Below are 23,832 nucleotides of genomic sequence, written 5' to 3' on the forward strand. Positions count from 1 at the left end.
CTGAGGAGGGCACCTGTTGGGATAAGCACTGGGTGTTGTATGGAAACCAATCTGACAATAAATTTCATATTAAAAAAAATGAAAACCAGAAGGACCTAACATCCTGAGTGCTTACAATCAGTGGGACTTCACACACAAAATTTTAAAAATGAGCAGTTCAACTCTGGAAGAACCATGGGGTGACAGGAAATTGAGTCCCTATCCTTAAAGAGATGTCACAACAAACAACCCCACTGAAATACAGCATAAAAGCAGCAGTTTGAAAAATGCCTAGGGTATATGGGAAGGAGGTTTCTTTATTAACCCCTAAGCATGTGCTGGAAGGGCAGGGATCTTTGGGAGACTTCTGCAAGAACAAAAAGCTAGCACGAGTCATTCTCCTCCTAGCCTACATACACATATACCCCGCCCTCAGCCTAGATACACATATACCTGAGGGAACCAGCACAGCACCCACACTCTCCACATACCTTTGCTAACAGCATGTCCCAACCCACCATTTCTTCTATGGATTTGCCCCTCCACACCAGCCTTGCCTTTGGACATGAGTTTTATCAGGTGGCTGCAAAACACCTCCCACAGGGGACTGGCGTGGACCTTGCTGGCACCATACACACCCCACCCCCACGTTCTTCTGCGGACTGCCCCTGCCAACACATCCTTGGCGGGAGACCAACCAAAGCAGTGGCACAAGCCTGGCAGTGTGCTAGCAGCCCCAACAGTGGCCAGTACCACTCCAAAGTAATTCCTTCCTGGAGGCACAGGGAAATATAAGCATACACATGAGTCTAACTGCAGCCTTAGCAGTGGGCCTACCAACAAAAGTTTCTAAGGAGACAACACACAGGGAGAACACCCTGCAGTTCCAAGCTATGGCATCTCCGTCAAATGGCTGGTCTGACTCAACTCAAGCCCAAGGCAAACAGCAGACTGGACCATAACACAGTGACCAAACCCTGCCCACCAGAGGCAAACAGAGCCATTGGAGATGACTGGACTTAAGGCAAATGAGGCTCAGCCATAAAATTAGGGCACACTCCACACACACACACACACAGGAGACATTCCAGAAGTGCCAGGTTCTGGTGAACAGGGGACACTGCCCTACCAAGCACTATAGGACCAGTTCTTCATAACATCACTAGTTACAAAAGCAAGAGACACAGCTGACATTCCTAACACATAGAAAAAGACACAGAGAATTAGACAAAATGAGGAAAAAAAGGAGTCTTTCCCAAATTAAAGAACATGATAAAATAACAGCAAGAGAGCTAAACAAAACAGAGATAAGTAATATGCCAAAGAGAGAGGATTTAAATTTAAAGTAATGGTGACAAAAATACTCACTGGAATTGAGAAGAGAGGAGGACCTCAGTGAGATGGTCAACAAAGAGGTAGAACACACAAACAAGAACCAGAAATGAGGAACTCAATAAGTAAAATTGAATACATACTAGATGGAATAAATAGAACAGAGAAAGTAGAAGAACAAATCAGTGACCCGGAAGATAGAGTAATAGAAAGCAATCAAGTTGAACAAAAAGGAGAAAAAAAAATAAAAACTAAAAATACACTTAGGGAACTCACTAACACAATCAAGCGCAGTAATAAGCACATTATAAGGATCCCAGAAATATAAAAGAAAAAGGGGCAGAAAATTTACTTGTAGAAATAATAGCTAAAAACTTCCTGAATCTGGGGAAAGAAACTGACATCCAGTTTCAGGAGCAGAGGGCACAAAGAGCCCCTAACAAAATCAACTCAAGGAGATCTATACCACATAGTAATTAAAATAGAAAATGTAGTGATAAAGAGAGAATTTTAAAAGGAACAGGAGAAAAGAAAAAAGGTACATTCAAGGGAAACCTCCTAGGATATAAGCAGATTTTTCAGAAGAAACTTTGCAGGCCAGAAGGGACGGGCATGTATATTCAAAGTGCTGAAGAAAAACAAAACTGCGACCAAGAATACTCTCTCCAGTGGGGTGCCTGGGTGGCTCAGTCAGTTGAGCATCTGACCTCAGCTCAGGTCATGATCTCACAGTTCGTGAGTTCAAGCCCCACTTAGGGTTCCACACTGACAGTGCGGAGCCTGCTTGGGATATTCTCTCTCTCTCTCTCTCTCTCACCCCTCCCCCACTTATGCTTTTTTTTCTCTTTCTCTCAAAAATATATAAACTATTAAATAAATAAATAAATAAATAAATAAATAGAATACTGTCTCCAGCAAGACTATCATTCAGAACAGAAGAAAAGAGAAAGTTTCCTAGACAAATAAAGTTAAAGAAATTCATCATGACTAAACCAGCTCTGCAAGAAATATTAGAGGGGATTCTCAGAGTGGCTCAGTCAGTTAAGCATCTGACTTCAGCTCAGGTCATGATCCTGTGGTTCATGAGTTCAAGCCCACATCGGGCTCTGTGTTAACAGCTAAGAGCCTGGAGCCTGGTTCAGATTCTGTGTCTCCCTCTCTCTCTGTCCTTCCCGCCCCCCCTCCCCCATTCATACCCTGTCTCTCTCAAAAATATATAAATATTTTTAAAAAACTTAAAATGAGGGGGGATTCTCTGCGTGGAAAGATAAGACCATAATCAGTAGTAAGAAAAGTAGGTAGCACTAAAGCAGTAAAATTAAGTATATCAATAAAAAACTGTAAAGGGATTCATAAAAAAAGGATGTACAGTAGGACACCATATATCTAAAACATGGGGAGAAAAGAGGGAGTAAAAATTTAGTGCTCTTAGAATGGATTCAAACTTAAGCAACCATTAACTTAATATGGACTGCTATATGCAGAAGATGCTATATATAAATTTAATGATAACCACAAATAAAAAACCACTAATAGATATGCAAAAAACTAGAGAAAAGAATCCAAGCACATCACTAATGAAAGTCAGCAAAAGATGAGAGAAGAGAGCAAGAGAAGGAACAGATAAAAACTACAAAAACAACCATAAAAGAAGTAACAGAATGGTAATAATGCCTATCAATAATTAAATGCTCCAACCAAAACACACAGGGTGACTGAATGAATAACAAAGCAAGACCCATCTATATACTGCCTATAAGAGACTCATTTCTGACTTAAAGACACATGCAGATTGAAAGTGAAGAGATAGAAAAACATTTATCATGCAAATAGATGTAAAAGAAAGCCAGGTAGCAATACTTATATCAGCAAAAACAGACTTTAAAACAAAGATTGTTAACAAGAGACAAAGAAGAATACCACATATAATTATAAATACTATGATCCAAAAAGAAGGCATAACAACTGTAAATGTTTATGAATCCAACATGAGACCATCCAAAAACATAAAGGAGTTAATAACAAACATAAAGAAAGCAATCAATTGTAACACAATAATAGCAGAGTACTTCGACTCCCCACTTACATCAATGGATACTCATTCACACAGAAATCAACACGGAACCAGTCCTTTGAAGGACAGTTTGGACTAGATGGATCTAACAGATATATTCAGAACATTCCATCCTAAAACAGCACAATACAATCTTTTTCATGTGAACATGGAATACTCTCCAGACTAGATCACAGATTAGGCCACAAAAGTCTTAAACAAATCCAACAAGATCAAAGTCATACCATGTGTCTTTTCTGACCATAACGCTATGAAACTAGAAATCAACCTCAAGAAAAAATCTGCAAGAACACAAATACATGGAGGTTAAATAACACACTACTAAATGAATGGGTCAACCATGATACCAGAGAGAAAATTTTTTAAAAATGCATGGAGACAAATGAAAATGAAAACAAAATGTTCGAAAATCTCTGGCATGCAGCAAAAGTTATTCTAAGAGGGAAGTTTGTAATAATACAGACCTACTTTAAGAAGCAAGAAAAATCTCAAATAAATTTTAAAAAAAACATTAAACTTAAAGAAGCTACAAAAAGAACAAATGAAACACAAAACCAGTAAAAGAAAAAATAATAAAGATTTGAGCAGAGATAAACAAAAACAATAGTTAAAAAAAAAACAATGGATCAATGAAACCAGAAGCTGATTCTTTTAAAAGATCAACAAAACTGATAAACCTTTATCAGACACACCAAAAAAAATGAGAGGACTCAAACAAAATAAAAAATTAAAGAGGAGAAATAATGGACACCACAGAAATTGAAAGGATAATAAGAGATTATGAAAGATTATATGCTAACAATTGAACAAAATAGAGGAAATGGATACATTTCTAAGAACATATAACTTCCCAAAACTCCATTGTGAAGAAATTGAACATTTGAACAGAACAACTGCCAGCAATGAAATTGAATCAGCAATAAAAATCTCCCAGCAAACAAAAATCCAGGACCAGATGGCTTCACAGATGAAATCTAAATATTTTAAGAAGTTAATACCGGTTCTCAAATTATTCCAAAACAATAGAAGACAAAGAATAATAACTTCCAAATTTGTACTATGAGGCCAGCATTACCCTGATACAAAAATCAAAGACACCACTAAAAAAGAGAACTACAGGCTAATACCGCTGAAGAACACAGATGCAGAATTCCTCAACAAAATACTAGCAAAACGAATCCAACAATACTTTTAAAGAAACCATTCATCACGATCAGGTAGGATTTATTCCTGGACTGCAAGGTGGTTCAATATTTGCAAATCAACAATCTTATGTCACATCAATAAGAGAAAGGATAAGAAACATACGATCATTGCAATAGATGCAGAAAAAGCTTCCGACAAAGTATAACATCCATTCATGATAACAACTCTCAAAAAAGCAGGTTTAGAAGGAACATACCACAACACAATAATGGCCATATATGAAAACCTCACAGTTAATGTCATAATGGTGAAAACTAAGAGCTTTTCCCTTAAGGTCAGAAACAACACAAGGATGTCCACTCTCACCACTTTTATTCAACATAGTACTGAAAGCCCTAGCCACAGCAATCAGACAACAAAAACAAATGAAAGGCATCTAAATTTGTAAGGAAGAAATCAAACTCTCACTATTTGCAGAATATATATATATAAAACATCCTAAAGACTCCACCAAAAAACTACTAGAATTGACAGATAAATTCAATAAGGTTGCATGATACAAAATCAATGTACAGAAATACACTGCATTTCTATACCCTAATAATGATGTAGCAGAAATACAAATTAAGAAAACTGTCCCAATGTACCAAAACTAATAAAATACCTAGAAATGAAGTTAACCAAGGAGGTGAAAGAACTGTATTCTGAAAACTACACAACTTTGATGAAAGAAATTGAAGAGGACACAAACAAATGGAAAGATATTCCATGCTCATGGACTGGGAGAATAAACACTGCTAAAAGCCCATACTACCCAAAGCAATCTACACATTTAATGCAACACCTATCAAAATACCAACATTTTTCACGTAACTAGAACAAACAATCCTAAAATTATATGAGACCACGAAAGACCCCGAACAGCCAAAGCAATCTTGAAAAAGAAAATCAGGGGCACCTGGGTGGCTCAATCTGTTGAGCACCCGACTTCAGCTCAGGTCATGATCTCACAGCTCGTGGGTTTGAGCACCATATTGGGCTCTGTGCTGAAAGCTCAGAGCCTGGAGCCTAATTCACATTCTGTGTCTCCCTCTCTCTCTGCCCCTCGCCTGTTCACGCTCTGTATCTCTCTCTCTCCCCTCAAAAATAAATAAAACATTAAAAAAAAATTTTTTAAAGAAAGAAAAAGAGAAACAAATTGTGGGGTATCTCAATCCCAGATTTAAGATATACTTACAAAGCCATAGTAATCAAGAACAGTATGGTACTGGCACAGAAATAAACACATAGGTCAAGAGAATAGGATAGAAAACCCAGAATTATATTCAAGATTATGTGGTCAATTAATTATCAACAAAATTAATTTATTCAACAGAGGCAAGAATATGTAATATGAAAAAGACAATCTCTTCAAGAAATGGTGCTGAAAAAACTGGACGGAAACATGCAAAAGAATGAAACTGGACCACTTTCTTACACCATAAAAATAAATTCAAAATGGATTAAAAAACTAAAATGTGACACCTGAAACTATAAAAATCCTAGAAGAGGTGTACCTGGGTGGTTCATCTGGTTAAGTGACCGACTTCACTTCAGGTCGTAATCTCATGATTCGTGGGTTCTAGCCCCATGTAGGACTTTGTGCTAACAGCGCAGAGCCTGGAGCCTGCTTTGGACTCTTGTGTCTCCCTCTCTCTCTCTGCTCCTCCCCCACTCGTGCTCTGTCTCTCTCTCTCTCAAAAATAAAATAAGGGGCGCCTGGGTGGCTCAGTCGGTTAGGCATCCAACTTCAGCTCAGTTCATGATCTTGCAGCTCATGAGCTCAAGCCCTGTGTCGGGCTCTGTGCTGACAGCTCAGAGCCTGGAGCCTGCTTTGAGTTTTGTTTTTCCCTCTCTCTGCCCCTCCCTCGCTCATGCTCTCTTAAAAATAAATACACATTAAGAAATTTTGGGGAGGCGCCTGGGTGGCTCAGTCAGTTGAGTGTCCAACTTCAGCTCAGGTCATAGTCTTGCAGTTCGTGGGTTTGAGCCCCACGTCGGGCTCTGTGCTAATAAACAGCTCAGAGCCTGGAGCCTGCTTCAGATTCTGTGTGTGTGTGTGTGTGTGTGTGTCTCCCCCTCCCCTGCTCGTGCTCTGCCTCTCTCTGTCTCTCAAAAATAAATAAATGTTAAAAAAAATCTTCAAAAAAAAATTTTTTATAAAAAAAAATAAAACATTTTTAAAAATTTTTAAAAAACTCCTGAAGACAGCACAGGCCGTAATTTCTCTGACATCTGCCATAGCAACATTTTTCTAGATATGCCTTCTGAGGCAAGGGGAAAAAAAGCAAAAAATAAACTATTAGGACTACATCAAAATAAAAAAAATAAAATGCTTCTGCACAGCAAAGGAAACAATCAACAAAACTACAAAACAACCTACTGAATGGGAGACAGTATTTGCAAATGACATATCTGATAAAGGGTTAGCATCCAAAATATATAAAAAACTTATACAACACAACACCAAAAAAAAACCCCACAAATAATCCAATTAAAAAAGGGCAGAAGGCATAAACAGACATTTTTCCAAGGAAGACCTACAGATGGCCAATACACACACAAGAAAAGATGCTCAACATCATTTATCATCAGGGAAATGCAAATCAAAACCACAATGAGATATCTCCTCACACCTGTCAGAATGACTGAAATCAATAACTCAAGAAATAAAGTGTTGGTGAGGATGCGGAGAAAAAGGAATCCTCATGCACTGTTGGTGAGAATGTAAACTGGTGCAGCCACTGTGGAACAGTATGGACATTCCTCAAAAAATTAAAAATGGAATTACCATAAGATCCAGTAATTCTACTACTATTTATCCAAAGAATACAAAAATATTACTTCAAGAAGATATGTTTATTGCAGCATTATTTACAATAGCTAAATTATAGAAGCAACTCAAGTGTCCAATGATAGATGAATGGTTAAAGATGTGGTATGTATATATACAATGGAATATTACTTGGGCCATAAAAAAGAATTTTTGCCATGTTCAACAACATGGATGGATCAAGTGAGTATAATGCTAAGTAAAATAAGTCAGAGAAAGACAAATACTTTATAATTTCTCTCATATGTAGAATTAAGGAACAAAACCAATCAACAAAGGAAAAAGATAAACACAACACACTCTTTAACTACAGGGAACAAACTGATGGTTACCAGAGGGGAGGTAGGTGGGGGAATGGATGAAATAGGTGAAGGGGATTAAGAGTACATTTATCATGATGAGCATGGAGCAACGTATAGAGTTGTTGAGTCACTGTATTGTACGCCTAAAACTAATATGACACTGTATTTTAAGCATAAGCTGGAACTGAAATATAAATAAATTTTTTAAATGAATAAATAAATTTGTTTAACATGTCCCTGGTTAACTGCCAGGTTTACGGATTAAAAAAAAAAAGACAATGCAAGTGACATGTGTATTTATTTTACAACTGTTTTTTAAGAACTGCAATAATGATAGAAATTATTTTCACAATTCTATTTGGGGGGGTACCACTAACAGGTTAACCCAAATCCTAATTGTCCTAGTTCTCTATCTCCTCAGAGAAAGATAATTCATCTATTTTTTGGATTTTTCTTTTGTTATAAACAGAAACATCTGTTCACGTGATTAGTAAAAAATTGACAAGTATCAGTAATGGGTTTAATGAAGTAAATTTAAAGTTTTCAGAGAATTTCACTGGACACAAAGTTAATCTACCCAATTTAAAAAGCCATGTGCAGGGGCGCCTGGCTGGCTAAATTGGAAAAGCATACAACTCTTGATCTTAGGGTTTTGAGTTCAAGCCCTATGTTGGGTGTAGAGATTACATAAAAAATCATATACAATGCAAAGCAGTTAAAACTTTCACACTATGTTACACCAGTACCAAGCACACATCTCCATTACATGAATATATACCTACCAAACTATTGGCACAGGTCTGATTTTCCTTCATGAACTACTGGTTACTACTCCAGAACACTGGTAAAGAAATTTTGTCATCTACCCAACAAACCTGGTATACCTGATACAGAATATTAATGATATTTGGCATACCTTCCAATGATGCCATAAAAATAAATGAAGGAAGGCTTTCGAGTAAATCTTTAAAGAATTTTTAAAGGGCCTTTTCCTAAACAGTAACCTTGCATTTGATTGGCTTCAGGGAAAATTAAACAATGTGGTTATTCATGAGGGTAAAATCATAAATTATAAATTTATTTATTTTTTGCATACCTGAAGATTGGCAAAATCCAGTATGTGAAGACAGCACTAAATTTTCGGTCACAGGCTTAATTTTCTGTTCATCACTGCTCCCCTCACCTACAGAATTCTGGTCATCTCCTATATCAGAAGATGATGAACTAATGTCAGCTTGCTTCCTTTTAGTGCTTGTTCTCAGGGAGTTTCTCATTTTCTCCTTGACACTGACTGCCTTCTTTTTAGCTGAAGTTCTCTGTTTCTTCAGCTTTTTATTGTCTTCAGAACTTTCCTCACCATCAGAAGATGATGAGCCACTATGTACTTCCTTGGTATTTCTCTTTGAATTTAAATTTCTTCTTTCCTTCAGTTCTATTCTTTTCAGTCTCTTATCAGAAGAATCACAACCATCTTCTTTCATGGAGTATTTCTCAGTATCAGATGATGAACAATCTCGTCTCTTCGTTGAACTCTTTTCAGGCAGGTTGCACCTTTTCTTCACTCTACTGGATACTCCATTCTTACTCCTTTTATCTTCTGAAGAATCACAACTATCTCTTTTCCCCTGTAATTTCTCAGCCTTATCGGATAATCCATCCTTCTTTTCAGAAGTTTTATCTTTTATTTGTTTTCTTTTCTTTTCCCCATAAGTTGTGTCATTCTTATTTTGTTTTATTCCTTTAGGAAAACGAGAAATTTCTTCTCCCTCAGGTAATTTCTCAGTGCTATCAGATGATGATTCATACCGTTGTTCCATCTTAATTACATTTTTCTTCAAATCTGTAATTTTCTTTTCTTTTACTTCAGTTCCCTTTTTGCTCAGCTTTTTATCATCTTCAGAGGATTCCTCACTTTGCTCTTTCTTTGGGAACTTCTCAGCAATGTCCAGTAATCCAGTCTGTACTCTCTTACCCATTTTGGTTTTCAAATGCTTACTCCTTTCTTTAGTTTCAGCAACCTTGTCTTCTGGAGAATTAAAACTCTCCTCTTTCCCTGAAGGCAACTTAGCACCATCAGAAGAAACACCTGACTGCTGCTTTTTAGACATTCGATCTCTTAAGTCCATGATGGTCTTGTCTTTATCAACTGTGCCTTCTGCTGAAGAGAAATTCTCTCTCTCTTGTTTCCTTTCAGCATCATCAGATGATCCTTCTTGTGCAATCTTCAAACTTTTCTGCCCTTGATTATCCATTCCTTTTTTCCTGTGTGTTTCATCTTCAGAAGAATCATAATCTTCTTTATTTGGAACTCTTTTTTTGGTTGTTTTGGTAGCCCCAATTTTACTCATGCTCTTTATCTCTTTCTCTAATTCTGAGTCATAATTGGAAGATTCAGACTGGTTTTGTCGTTTCTTTTTAGAAATTATAGACCTTTTAGCTGATTTGCCTTTCTTAATATCATAATCTGAGCCAGAAGTAGAACTTTTTCGTTTCCTTTTTCCTTTATCATCTTTCCCTGTTTGAGTCTTTAAATCATATAAAGTCTTCTCACGGTTTGTATGAGTTTCATTAATATCAGTATCTGAAGAAGAACTGTGACTCATCCTGGATACCTCTTTCAGGATTGCTAACATTTCATCAGAATCGGAATTCTGATCCACAATCTCTGACTGCTTAGATTTAGGCAATTTATTAGGTTTAGGATTATCTACAGCACTGTCAGAAGAATTCCGCTTATCCTTTTTTCTCATTGGAACGGATAGTTTTTGTTTCTCCTTAACGGTTTCATTACTTTCTTCATCTGAATTAGATGTTGCAGGATTGGTTTCTGTCTGTCGCCTCAAGGGTGTAGTCTTCACACGTGGGGATCTTCGAAGATCAGATTCTTCTGAAAGTAATGGAACTTCACTTTCAAACAAATGCTCATTATCATTCTTTTCCTCTCCAAGTCCACAGTTCTCTGGCTTGGTGTTCAGACTAGAACTTTTATAGCCATCTTTATCTTGTGGAACTTCCTGACAATCAGCACCTTTAATTGGCGAATTAGAAAGGGAAACAGGGGTGAGTTTAACATATAATTCTTTTGTTACTTTAGCTGTAGTTTTTGACTTAATACCTCCTCTGTTGTCTTTTGAAGTAATACTTAATTTTACAGAAGAATTCTCCAATTCTTGCTCTGTTCCACTGTTGCCATCTCCCTGATTATCTGCTGAACTCTGAACTTCCATAGCTGTCTCAAGATTCTCAAAAATGTCTTCTGGAACTGAGGAAGGAACAGACACAATATCCATATCCAAATCTTCAGAAGTGTTAGTAGGTTCATACTGAGGTTCTTCTTTTTTATCAGATTTCTTATGTTCACCACTGGCACTTTTATTTGCTCTTTGTTCCTGTACTACAATACTCTGATCCATGTGCTCACTATCTACCTGCTTTCTTGACAGTTTAGCTTCTGATTTTGAAAAATCTTTCCTTTCAAAAGCACAGGGTTTTTCTCCCTTTCGTACTTTTGTTTCAGATTTAGCATCTATGACTTTATGCTCTTTGGTATTTTTCTCCTTGTTTACAGCATCCAAAGCTTGAATCTCTGAATTCAAATCTTCTTCTAATGCAAGATGAGCTTTCTTGATATCAGCCAACACAGATTTAAAAGCCTTAAGCTGACGTAACTTTGTAGCAGAACTGATTTCTGAATTATCTGCTGCCTGCTTCAAAAACTTAACATAACTGGAGTTCATGTTAGCTGTGGTCTCAATCAGTTTTTTTGCCTTCTTAATCATCTCTTTAGGCACAATTAGTGCTGAATAAGAGTAGGTTACAGAACCAGAACATGAATCATCTAATTTCTTTTCTTCTCCATTACAATTTGAATTATTTTTCTTTGGAGAAAATCTGGGTGTATGGTCATATACTTTATTACTCTTTTCATTGTCAACTTTTATCTTCTTTTTATTTTGTTGCAACAATTGTTCTAAATTTTCAAATACGCTGTTACATGCAGTAACCAAGTCCAACAAAGGTTCTGGGTGACAAATGTAGCAATACCACTGGTTGTTTTCATCCATTATTGTAGAGAGCTCCTTTCGACCAAGGTTGCGCAAAATGCATTTCTTACAGAAAGCATTATGGCAAAAGTCGCAACAAATCAAGTTTCCACCTTCTGCACACCACCTGAAATTATTAAAAGATTAAAATGTTATTCCCAGGGGCACCTGGTGGCTCAGTCAGTTAAGCCTCTGACTCTTGATTTCACCTCAGGTCATGATTCTGGGGTCATGGGATCAAGCCCTGCATTGGGCTCTGTGCTGAGCATGGAGCCTCCTTAAGGTTCTGTCTCTTTCTCCATCTGCCCCTCTCCCCAGCTCATGCTCGCACGCTCTCTCTCTCTCTCAAAATAAAGACATAAAAAATAAGTATTATTCTCAAATTACTCTCACTTTAAATTTTTTCATTATTAAAGCAACTTAGGGGTGCCTGGGTGGTTTAGTGGTTACACGTCCAACTTCAGCTCACATCATGATCTCACAGCTTGTGGGTTAGAGCCCGGCATCGGGCTCTGTGTGGACAGCTCAGAGCCTGGAGCCTGCCTCATATTCTGTGTCTCCCTCTTTCCCTGCCCCTCTCCTGCTCACTCACTCTCTCTCTCTCTCTCTCTCTCTCTCAAAAATAAATAAACATTAAAAAAATTTAAAGCAACTTAAAATTTCGTGCCAGGAATTTTAATAGTAAAGTTATTTGGATCATCTGCCTATTCTTTATTGGAAACTTAAAAGAGACATAAACTGAAGGTTTTGTGGAAAAAAAATAACCTTCCATTAGATACATCAATGATGATACTATAAAAAATGGATCTAATAACATACTATGTAAGAATTTCCCCCCAAAAAGTAGACAGTACTGAATTTTAGCTCATCATGATTTATTACCTACCTACATTGTTCATCCATTCCATCAGAGTCACGGCTAATATCATCACTCATGTAATATTTAAAGCAATTCTATTAAAAGAAAAGGGGAAGGGGAAATTTTAAATTCAAAATGAATAACATTCATAATGGACAAAAACTTTATTTTTAAGTCACTAAAAAAAAGTAAAGGGAGTGTGTGAGTGTGTGTGTGTGTGTGTGTGTGTGTGTGTGTTTTAGAGAATCAAAGCAAAAACATGGCACTGCCCAATGCTAGGGTAGTATTCTAATATTTCCAGATATAGAAATATCTCAAGAAAATTAATTCCTTGAAATAGATTTCCATATCATCAAGTACCACTATTCCTTATATAAAATTTATAGAAGATTTTGGTAAAGCAAATTTCTGATCTCATACAACTAGCTACTAAACCTCTACATAAAAATGTATTAGATGTTGCTGCTACTTAATGAATTTAATAGTCTTCATATATCAACAGCTACTATGTACACAGCTAAGCAACATTATCCTACATTAAGCTACATTCCCTTTAAATCTCAAGCCCTTATAATGGAAGACAGGAGGTATTACACCCAATTTGAGAGAAAAGGCTAAGATTCATTATCATTAATATGTAAATAAATTTTCTAAAGTCATACAACTAGTTAAGAGCCAATGCTGGTATTCAAGTCCAAGTCCCACGGACTTTAAATTCCTTTTCACTAAGACTGGAAAAAGGTTAGGTTCCATGCCCAGTGTTGAAAAGTACTGATTACTGAATTGGGCTAGGCTCAACAGACTGGTCCTTGGAAAAACATCAATTATATATATAAGAGAAAGGAAATACACATTACAAATCCAGGAATATAAAATTCAGCTACCACATTTGAAAACTAGAAGCTAAAACATGTCCCATAAATAGGCTTCTGGCTAAACTGAACTCAAAGAATGGAGTAACACAAATTGCTAAAGGAGAAAGTAAATTTAGTCCATTTAAGTAGGTGTATATCAACAATTCAAATAATGAATGATCCAGAATTGGAATTCTGAGGAAAATCTGGTCTGCCCCTGCATTTCAAGGAGGCATTTTGTTGGGACACTAACACAGAATTAATCTTAGCAATAATGAGTTAGGGAAACCATAACCTTAATATTATAGATAATTAAAATTAACTCCAAGGTATTACTAATAAAAGAATATACACAGAATGTTAAAACTGTCTTCAACACATATGAAGCATTTTTAATTCTATTATCTCCAACTTGTGACAAAACCTTGCCCCATGTGGAAAGCTTAGATTTGGTTCACTAGAATTCATAGGTTATAAAACACATGTGTACACACATAAACTCTTCAGATTTGCCAACACACCATGCTCCCCTTCACCTATCAGTCTTTGAATACCATGTTGCCTCTGCTTAAAATATGCTGAACCAATCCCACTGCACCAGGCTAATTCGTATTTATATTCCAGATATCAGCTTATATCATTCTCCATTATAAAGTCCCCCTACCCAACTCCAAATTACACAGGTTCTGGTGTGTTCCCATAGTACATAGTATTCCCCCTATCGTGTCACTTATTAGGCTTTTTGTAAGGTCTGTCTTCCCCACTACAGTTTAAGTCCTCCAAAGACAGAGACCATTTCCATCTTCTTCATCAATGTGAACCAAAAGTCTAACATATAGTAAGCATTCAAATATTTGTGGAATGAATTATAAACAGATGATTACATACCTTACAAATAAGTACTTGCAGTGAAGGATGTCTATAAATGGAATCTTTTTGAAAATGATTGACCTGCTGTCCACAAGCTGTGCAGCTCACAATCCCATGAAGCCCATCTTCTAGGAGAAAGGAGTGACCATTATTCACACATACACACACACATAAAAAAAGATATTTACTTTAGTCAGCATTGTGCTACTTTTACATTGGAAATTAAATACTTCAGAATCCTTAGAAAAGTGACATTTTGGCCACAAAAGGCTAATAATTTTATGGACTTACTAAAACATGACAACCTTAGCAAATTCTAGAACTAGAAATACTTATCTGTTTCCTTTAGATGCAAATCTTATTTCCCACAACAACTTGATAAAAACTCCATAAGAGAAGTTCTAAAAATAGGGATCAAGAGCTCTTTTTCATTTTGCTATTGCTTTGCAAATAAATTAATTATCAGTTCTTAATGAACAGGGAAGCAAGTGATATACATGTCTTTTGTAACCTTATACTTAAGTTAGATATGCCATTAATTTTTTATCCTTAAAATAAAAATATCTGCACAGACTCTTCCAGTATAGTGTGTGAAAACCTGACGATTTTAAATTACCAATTTCTTTCCTCAGATTACTTCAATACCATCCCCATCTCCCTCAGATTATTTCACTATAATTCCCATTAACCTGCCTTCTATGTCAATTTCACCATCCATTCCATATCAGCACGGTCTATTTCCAAGTAAGGACAAATAAGACTTGCACATATATCTATCTTGGCAGCAAACCCTGAGAAAGACAGTGTTTGCAGGAAAACAGACTGAAGATAACCTAACATGACAAAGAGGAAACCTCTTCTGCCTTACTCTTGTCCCTAGTTCTGCCTTGAGCAGTGTTTCACAATCTAAGCTGAACATCAGAATCCTCTCTGAAGAAACTTTTTAAAAGCAGAGACAGCCATTACACCCCTAAACCTCTGAGAATCTCCTGGACATTTTTTTTTTTTTTTAGTTTTATAGATGGTTCTGATGTGCAACCAAGACCTTGATACAAGTAAGATGGTAGATTAGGATTCTAAACAGACCAATAAAAACGCCTGCATTCACAAATAAAAAGATGATTAGAAGAATAATAAACTATCTCTATATCTAAATAAAAGACAAAATAACACATATATTTCTCACCTTTTAATATTCTATTTTGGTTTTTTTCTTACTCTTTATGTGCAAGACACCATGGACCCAAACATTATCACAAATATTCTTATTTGCAGAAGTTAAAAAAGTTTAACCAAGTTTTAAGGGCACAATCATACTTTTCCAGACAATATAGAAAATTTGAATACTGACTATGTAAGTTGCTAATATTTTATTTTAAATCAAACTGTCCTACATCAGTGTTTGATCTTGAGGATTCATTCTGTATTTGTTTTAGTAGAAACAAATACACAGTGTACTTCATTTCAAACAATGATTGAATTCAGATATACTAACAAAAGCTAGAATATGAATATTCATCCAATGTTAACATAATAAATATTAAACATCTTCTATGTGCTTTTTGCATGTATATCACTCAATAATCAAAACTCGGTGATCCTTTGGATAATTTCTCCCACATGTGCACAAAGAATCATATACACAATATTCATTGCAGCACTATTTAGGAAATTAGAAAACTTTGAAAATAAAAAATTCCATTTGGGATATGGATAATGGTTTACTCATATAACAGAATTTTATACAGCGGTGGAAAATAAAAAAATAGATGTATGTTTTACTGATATGGCACACTTCAAAAACAATGCTGAATGTGAAATGGTGCAAAAGAATATAGAGGACACTATTTTGTATATTTTTAAATAAAAAATAAATGCTTTGTGAATAAATATCTATAGGAAAAATATAAAAACGTGCATGAAAATAATACACACGCATATGAATAGAAACTTCAGAATAATCATTATTAGAGGGGTGGGAGGAGGAGGAAATAAAGGAGTAGGACTGAACCAGTATTTCATTTAAGGGAGATGTGAACCAAATACTGAATAATGGTGAAAGGTTACTTTTTGTACTTGTTTCTATATGCATATATTTTAAACTTTTATTTTTAGTTGTGAAATATCTTAATGGTTATAACATAGTGTAGAAATGGAAAAGAGGCATTTTCATTTCTGGGCTCAATACATTTTAATAGATTTAAATAAAACAAAAGTCTATAAAACATTAATTAAAAAACTGAAGATGACACAAAGAAATGGAAAAACATTCCATGCTAATGGATTGGAAGAACAAATATTGTTAAAATGTCTATACTACTCAAAGCAATCTACAGATTTCGTGCAATCTCTATCAAAATACCACCGGCATTTTCACACACTAGAACAAAGAATTCAAAAATTTGTATTGAACCACAAAAGACCCTGAATAGCCAAAGCAATCTTGAAAAAGAAAAGCAAAGCTGAAGGTATCACAATTCCACACTTAAGTCATATTACAAAGTTGTAGTAATCAAAAGAGCATGGTACTGGCACAAAAACAGACACATACATCAATAGAACAGAACAGAAAACCCAGAAATAAATCCGTAATTATATGGTCAATTAATCTTTGACAAAGCAAGAAAGAATATCCAGTGGAAAAAAGTCTCTTCAACAAATGGTGCTGGGAAAACTGGACATCTATATGCAAAGAATTAAACTGGACCACTTTCTTTCACCACACACAAAACAAACTAGTTGGCCAGCCATTGGAGTATGCAACTCTTCATCTCAGGGTTATGAGTTCCAGCCCTTTGTTGGGTACAGAGCTTACTTAAAAATAAAATCTTGGGGCGCCTGGGTGGCGCAGTCGGTTAAGCGTCCGACTTCAGCCAGGTCACGATCTCGCGGTCCGTGAGTTCGAGCCCCGCGTCGGGCTCTGGGCCGATGGCTCAGAGCCTGGAGCCTGTTTCCGATTCTGTGTCTCCCTCTCTCTCTGCCCCTCCCCCGTTCATGCTCTGTCTCTCTCTGTCCCGAAAATAAATTAAAAACATTGAAAAAAAAAAAATTAAAAAAAAAAAAAATAAAATAAAATCTTTAACAAACAAAAAAAAAAATCCTAGAAGAAAGCACAGGTACTACTGTCTCTTGACATGAGCTGTCACAACATTTTTTGAGATATGTCTCCTGAGGCAAGGGAAATAAAAGCAAAAACAAACAAAAAAACAAAACTATTGGGACTACATCAAAATAAAAAGCTTCTGCACAGCAAAGGAAACAATCAACAAAACTAAAAGACAACCTACAGAATGGGAGAAGATATTTGCAAATGACATATCCAATAAAGGGTTATTATCTAAAATATATAAAGAACTTCTAAAACTCAACACTCAAAAAACAAATAATCTATTTAAAAAATGGGCATAGGTCATGAACAGACATTTTTCCAAAGAAGATGTTCAACAGACACATGAAAAGACATTCAACATCACTCAGGGAAATGCAAATCATAATAAAGACAATGAGCTATCATCTCACATCTGTCAGAATGGTTAAAATCAAAAACACAAGAAAAAAAGTGTTGACAAGGATGCAGAGAAAAAGGAACCCTCTTGCACTGTTGGTGGGAATGCAAACTGGTGCACCCACTGTGGAAAACAGTATGGAAATTCATCAAAAGTTAACAATAGAACTACCCTACGATCTAGTAATCACACTATTGGGTATTTACCCCCAAAATACAAAAAAAAAAAAAAAAAAAAAAACACCCACTAATTCAAAGAGACACATGTACCCCTGTTTATAGAAGCATAATTTAAAATAGCCAAATTATGTAAGCAGCCCAAGTTTCCACTGATAGATGAATGGATAAAGAAGATATGGTATATATACATAATGGAATATTACTCAGCCATAAAAAAGAATGAAATCTTGCCATTTGCAATGACATGGATAGAGCTAGAAAGTATGATGCTAGACAAAGTAAGTCAGAGAAAAACAAATACCATATGATTTCACCCATATGAAGAATATAAGAGGAAAAAAATGAGCAAAAGAGAGAGAGAAACCAAAAAACAGACTCTTAGCTATAGAGAACAAACTAATGGTTACCAGAGGGGAGGTAGGTGCTAGGATTCATAAAATAGGTGATAGGGATTAAGGAGTATACTGGTCATAAGCACTGGGTGATGTATGAAACTGTTGAAACACTATATTGTATACCCGAAACTAAAATAACACTGTATATTAACTATACTGGAATGTGAAATAAAATAAAAAGAAATAAAAAGAAAAGAACAAAATTATTGTGCCAGATAGAAAAATCAGATGTAAAATAAACTTTCTGACAAAATGGGGAAAAGATGTCAAAATAGGCTATGGTATTTTTTTTAAGTGTCTCCTGAAATGGTCCATATAGCTATATCTTTAGGTTTAATTTTGTTTCCAACCAATGTAAGATTACTTTATAAACAGTTTACTTTCTTGATCATTTCCTAAATTAGGCTTCAATTATAGAATTAACTTTCCTAGGAAGTTTGAATATTAACTAGCAATTCAGTACCTAAGATCACTAGTTTATTCATACACGTGTATACTAGTAAACACAGTTAAATTTCCCGTGTGATTTCTGACAGCCTAAAGATGTAGCAAATCATTAAGACAAAAATTAACATGAGAGCTTTAGGTGCTACTATATGGCTATAAACATACATATTTCATTAACATGATATAAACATTACTACACAGAACACTCAATAAAATGTTCCAGAAACATACCAGCTCAGACCAAACACCAGCAGCACTGTGAAGTGGCATTAAGTACACCCTCCCCAACAACTATGGTTCTTTTTTCATTCTCCTGTTGGTCCTTACACACATTCTAGACACTGACTGCTCCAGAGTCCTTCCCAAAAGACACCACTTAGATATTAATTTTGACACAATGCAGTACACTTAGTTATCTGTCCTCTAGACTCTTGCTACTGATCCCTACATCAATCACCTTCTACTTGCTAATTCTTGTTTTAAGAAAACTATTTAGGGGCGCCTGGGTGGCTCAGTCGGTTAAGCATCCGACTTCGCTCGGGTCATGATCTCACGGTTCATGGGTTCGAGCCCCGCGTCGGGCTCTGTGCTGAGAGCTCAGAGCCTGGAGCCTGCTTCAGATTCTGTGTCTCCCTCTCTCTCTGCCCCTCCCCTGCTCATGCTCTCTCTCTCTCAAAAAATAAATAAACATTAAAAAAAAATTAAAAAAAAAAAAACTATTTAGCTTTGGTGAGCTCTGTTGCTGCAATGACAGTTTCCCTACTATGAAACTACATTCTCAATAAATCTTCCACATGCTTGAAAGGAGCAGAACGCCCCCTTGTGGACAGAAGACTAAACAACATTCCCTTGATTTTCTCCAACAACCTAATTATTTAATCTGACAAAATATATAACAAATACAGATATATTTTACTAATTCCATCAAGATAATCATGTAGCACTGAAATAATAATCTACACAAAATTTCACCAATATAACTACTATTCTATAATTTCACAAGTGAAATAATAAATATTAAACAGACATGCTTCCATTATACTTCTACTTAGAAATTTAGTGTCATGTTCTATTTTTTAGAGATTCATTCCTGTTATAGGCATAGATTCTGGCTCTGTTAATCTGCCCAAAAATACGGCACTATTTAAAAATCATGCAGAAACGAATGGGAAACACACTCCACTGACATAAATTTCTAAACGAATCCTCCTTATGCTAACTTTCTACAGATGATTAGCCAACATGGTGCATGTACAAGTGTGGGGGTAGACAGACAAAAGAAGAGATGACTCAGACAGGTGGAGGGAAGGTTATAGCTCTAGCTCCCTTCTCCTTCCTACTCATCTCTACATTATCCTTACATCAATTGATCTCCTACTTTAATGTAGGAAAGAACAAAACAGGGCTCATTCTTGACATCAGCCCCAAAAATTCTAATGTGTTAGGAGTGGAGTCAAGGGATTTGCATTTTTAATAAGCACCCCAAACAACACTAATGCACAGGTAACTCTGTAAAACAATGTATTAGATATACATAAAGTTACCCGAAGGCCACAGGCAAGGTATTATCCAAATCTGAAATTCTTTCAGGGTGAGAGGGAACACATGGTATTTTGGCATATAGGCATTACAGAACTAACATGTATAAGGAGGAAATGCTAAGCTTCTTGAGATAACTTTATAGCCACTGAAGGCAAAGGTATTTTGATAAATGGTGTTTAACCTTTTCTGCTTCAGAGCTCAGAGAGAAACAGAAGTTATTTTTAAGTAGTGCTTTTAATAAACAATGGGCAGAAAAGTGGAGGTATTTTTAATGAGCACATCAGATTTTCCAATATGGTCATAAACAGCAATTTAAATTCATGTTTTCATTTTCACTTGTATTTACCTCCGCGTTTTTTGAGATTTTCAGTTTTCATTTTACTTCTGCTTCTAAATTCAGGCCCTTTAAAATCATCTTTGTCTTCATTCAGCACTGGCTCTGGTTGTACAATCACTGTACCTAGAATGATTTCATTTAAAAAACCATTACACATATTAAATGTGCAAGTGAAGTGCAAGACTTCAGTTCAGATAAAGCCAACATTGCTGGTACATAATTTTGTCTCTTTCAAGCTTTCAATACTTGTATAAGGACCTCTCAAGAGTAAATAAAACAGGGAAATATAAAAGGGCCAGGTGTCAGCAATCAGATTACTTATTGGAATATAATTAATAGAGTGGGGGTATTATGAACTGATTATAACAGAAATGTGTGAATAAAGTAGAAAGCTTCAGCCCAGTTCTGAATTTTTACACTGCCTATCACAAAAAACTGCGTTTGAGTATGAACACCCATGCTAAGTTCCAAAAGAGTTTATACAATAGAAGGACCAGAAGGAAAATTTTAAAACGACATCCTATTCTTCTCATAAAACAAATCACAAACTCAGAAAAAGATTTTTAAGGGTTTTTTTTTAATATCGCTTTGGGGGAGGATAGTGGGAGGCAATGCAAGAAGTTAATTCTGCTATTACTGCTATACCTATTCTGAGGCATTTCCCAACTAGTATGTCAAAGTTTCAGTACCCTGAAAAGTCCTTAAAGAGTCTTAAACAGAAGACTGCCTTAAGATACTTAAGTTCAAGTGCTCTAACAATAAGCTGTAGAATGAGATCAATTGTTGATTTCTATGGAATAATTTAGAAAGAATGTACTCTCTTAGATACAAAACACATAAACTGAGAAGACAGGTTGTTAATTTAAGTTTTCATTATAATCTCTCAAGAGCAAATAAAGCAGGAGCATAGTAAAAAGGGTCCAGGTCTCACGTTTACCTACATTGCTGGGCTTAGTAATTGGGCATTATTGGCAATAATTAAGAAAGTAAAACCTGGTAGCTGTCAGGGGTGGTCTCCCTGAAATACGGGCCTATATTATTCAGCAAGCAAGTAGATTTTGGCAAGGTAGAGCCTCTAGTTATATGTATTTCTGAGTCTCCATAAAAAAAGGTGGAGGCAAGCAGGCATAGAGGACTGAGTTTTACAAACTAGTGAATTTAAATAATCTACACACACAAAAAAAAACTTTATTTACAATAACCATTTCACATATATACTCTCAGAGGAGCCATGGCATTTGAAAAGCTAAAGATTTATAATTAACAAAAAATAGAATTATTTCTGAAGATTCTTCTCTAAATGGAAGCAAAGCAATAGAGTAGAAAGAATACTCCCTAGCTTTGGATTCAGGCAGACCTGGGTTCAAATCTTAGTTTCTCAATTTAAAGCTGAAAAAGTACCTTGAGCTCTGAATTTGTTCCTTAATCTCTACAAGTAGAAACAACTACCTTACAGTATTGGTCTGCAGATTAAATGAGTTAGTTCTATAAGAGTCTGGTACCTATCTATATATACTCAATACACTATAAAAATAATTATCATCACCCAAATTCTACCTTATGAAACAGGTCTATTTTTGGTTTGGTGGAAGAGAAATATGCTTAATTTCAGGTTAGAAACATCCCATACTAACTTTCTTCCACACTATCATTTAAAGAAAGATTTGAATTCCTATTTCTTAGCTCACCCAGTGGCCATCGTAAGGACTCCCAGTGACAACCACTGGGAATGTAACGATCCAAGGTGAGTCACTGCCTATGGGACTCACACTCCCATATTAGCTATTTCTGCCCTAAGCCACCAACCATTGCGTAAAATTGTCATAAATGATATGCAAAGCCAAGTAAATGGTAGGCCCACCAATTTTCCTTCTATCTCTCTTCTTCCTTTCATTCATTCCTTTTCCTTATTTCACTTCTCATCTACTATAACTCCTAATTTGTCCTGGTCAAGCAATGTCTTATGCTCCTTCCCACAATTTTTTTAAACTTTCATAATCAAAATCTGTGTCACAAAAATATAAATGTAGACAGAGAACAAAGTTTAGTAAACACTACTATAAATGATCTGTGAGGATAAATTTGAAAAATCTGCTAAGAGCCTTAAACATATTAATAAAGAAAAAATATTGAAACTTTTGACTCTGAAACACCATGAAATTACCAAGACCTTTATCATTACTCTTATCATATAATCATACTGCTCTCAGACTTGGGCTATGAAACTTCCAAGATTTTCATTTGGCTTTTTCTTACCTCAATCTAAAGAATGAGGTTTTTAAGATCAGAACTGCAACAGTTGAAAGGTATGTGACAAGACTTTTTAAAGAGATAAAAGTTAAAAAAAATACATCTAAATCTATCTTTGATAATTAACTTCGGCTTTTAGTCTTAGAGAATTTAAGAATGCAGTAAGATTAAACCAGACTTTAAATGTCTTTTTAAAGTTTTCAGAATATTATGTTTTCCTATATAGCAAGCATATTTAAATTTGAACCAAAACTTAGTTTAAACTTTTAAACTAACTTCCACATTCAAATATTATTTTGAAACTAAAATCCCTTTTCTAAAACCCAATGGAAAGAGGAAATAAGTTTTATTCTTTTTCAGAGCTGACTGCAGTCTAAGTTTTTAACCTCAATAACATACATTATCATTACCATTCTAATACATCTCCAGACCACCACTATTAAGATGCTAGTTTTGTTCCCTTACACACAGCTAAACAATAATCAAGTTCTTAATTTTATAATAACGACATTTAAAAACACATTTCAACTTTAACTTCATATGAAAAATTAATACACATTACCTTTTGGCAAGCTTTGCATAGTAATATCATTTTCTGAATTTTCATTAGAAGCATCTTCATTTACAGTTTCATCCAAAGGTTTTTCATCATCAGATTCAACATACTTTGTCACAATTGAAGGTTTCCTATGAAAGAATTAAGTCCACAGAATTATGGGCATTTCTTACAATTGGAAAACTACCCAAAGAACATGTTATATTGAACAGTGGCTCTTAACCAGAAATACACATCAGACTCACCTGGGGAAGCACACATCTCTGTACTGTATTACAGAAAATTAGGA

At 35.5% G+C, this 23,832-nt stretch overlaps 1 protein-coding gene across 9 annotated transcripts in view; it reads right to left on the reverse strand.

Annotated features, from left to right (window-relative positions):
- Positions 1-23,832, reverse strand: part of ATRX (ATRX chromatin remodeler) — a 320,378-nt gene that overhangs the window by 222,202 nt on the left and 74,344 nt on the right. For 6 of the 9 annotated variants that reach the window (XM_058712606.1, XM_058712601.1, XM_058712609.1 and 3 more), the window contains 5 exons: positions 23,550-23,674; positions 20,747-20,860; positions 14,350-14,459; positions 12,635-12,702; positions 8,802-11,875 (listed from right to left, as the gene is read on the reverse strand). In XM_058712606.1, the coding sequence (XP_058568589.1) occupies positions 8,802-11,875; positions 12,635-12,702; positions 14,350-14,459; positions 20,747-20,860; positions 23,550-23,674 (3,491 nt within the window). The remainder of the gene's footprint in view (positions 1-8,801; positions 11,876-12,634; positions 12,703-14,349; positions 14,460-20,746; positions 20,861-23,549; positions 23,675-23,832) is intronic. The other 3 variants (XM_058712605.1, XM_058712608.1, XM_058712607.1) reach the window with 3 other exon arrangements.

This window comes from Neofelis nebulosa, chromosome X, assembly GCF_028018385.1.
Source record: "Neofelis nebulosa isolate mNeoNeb1 chromosome X, mNeoNeb1.pri, whole genome shotgun sequence".
Classification (NCBI taxonomy): domain Eukaryota; kingdom Metazoa; phylum Chordata; class Mammalia; order Carnivora; family Felidae; genus Neofelis; species Neofelis nebulosa.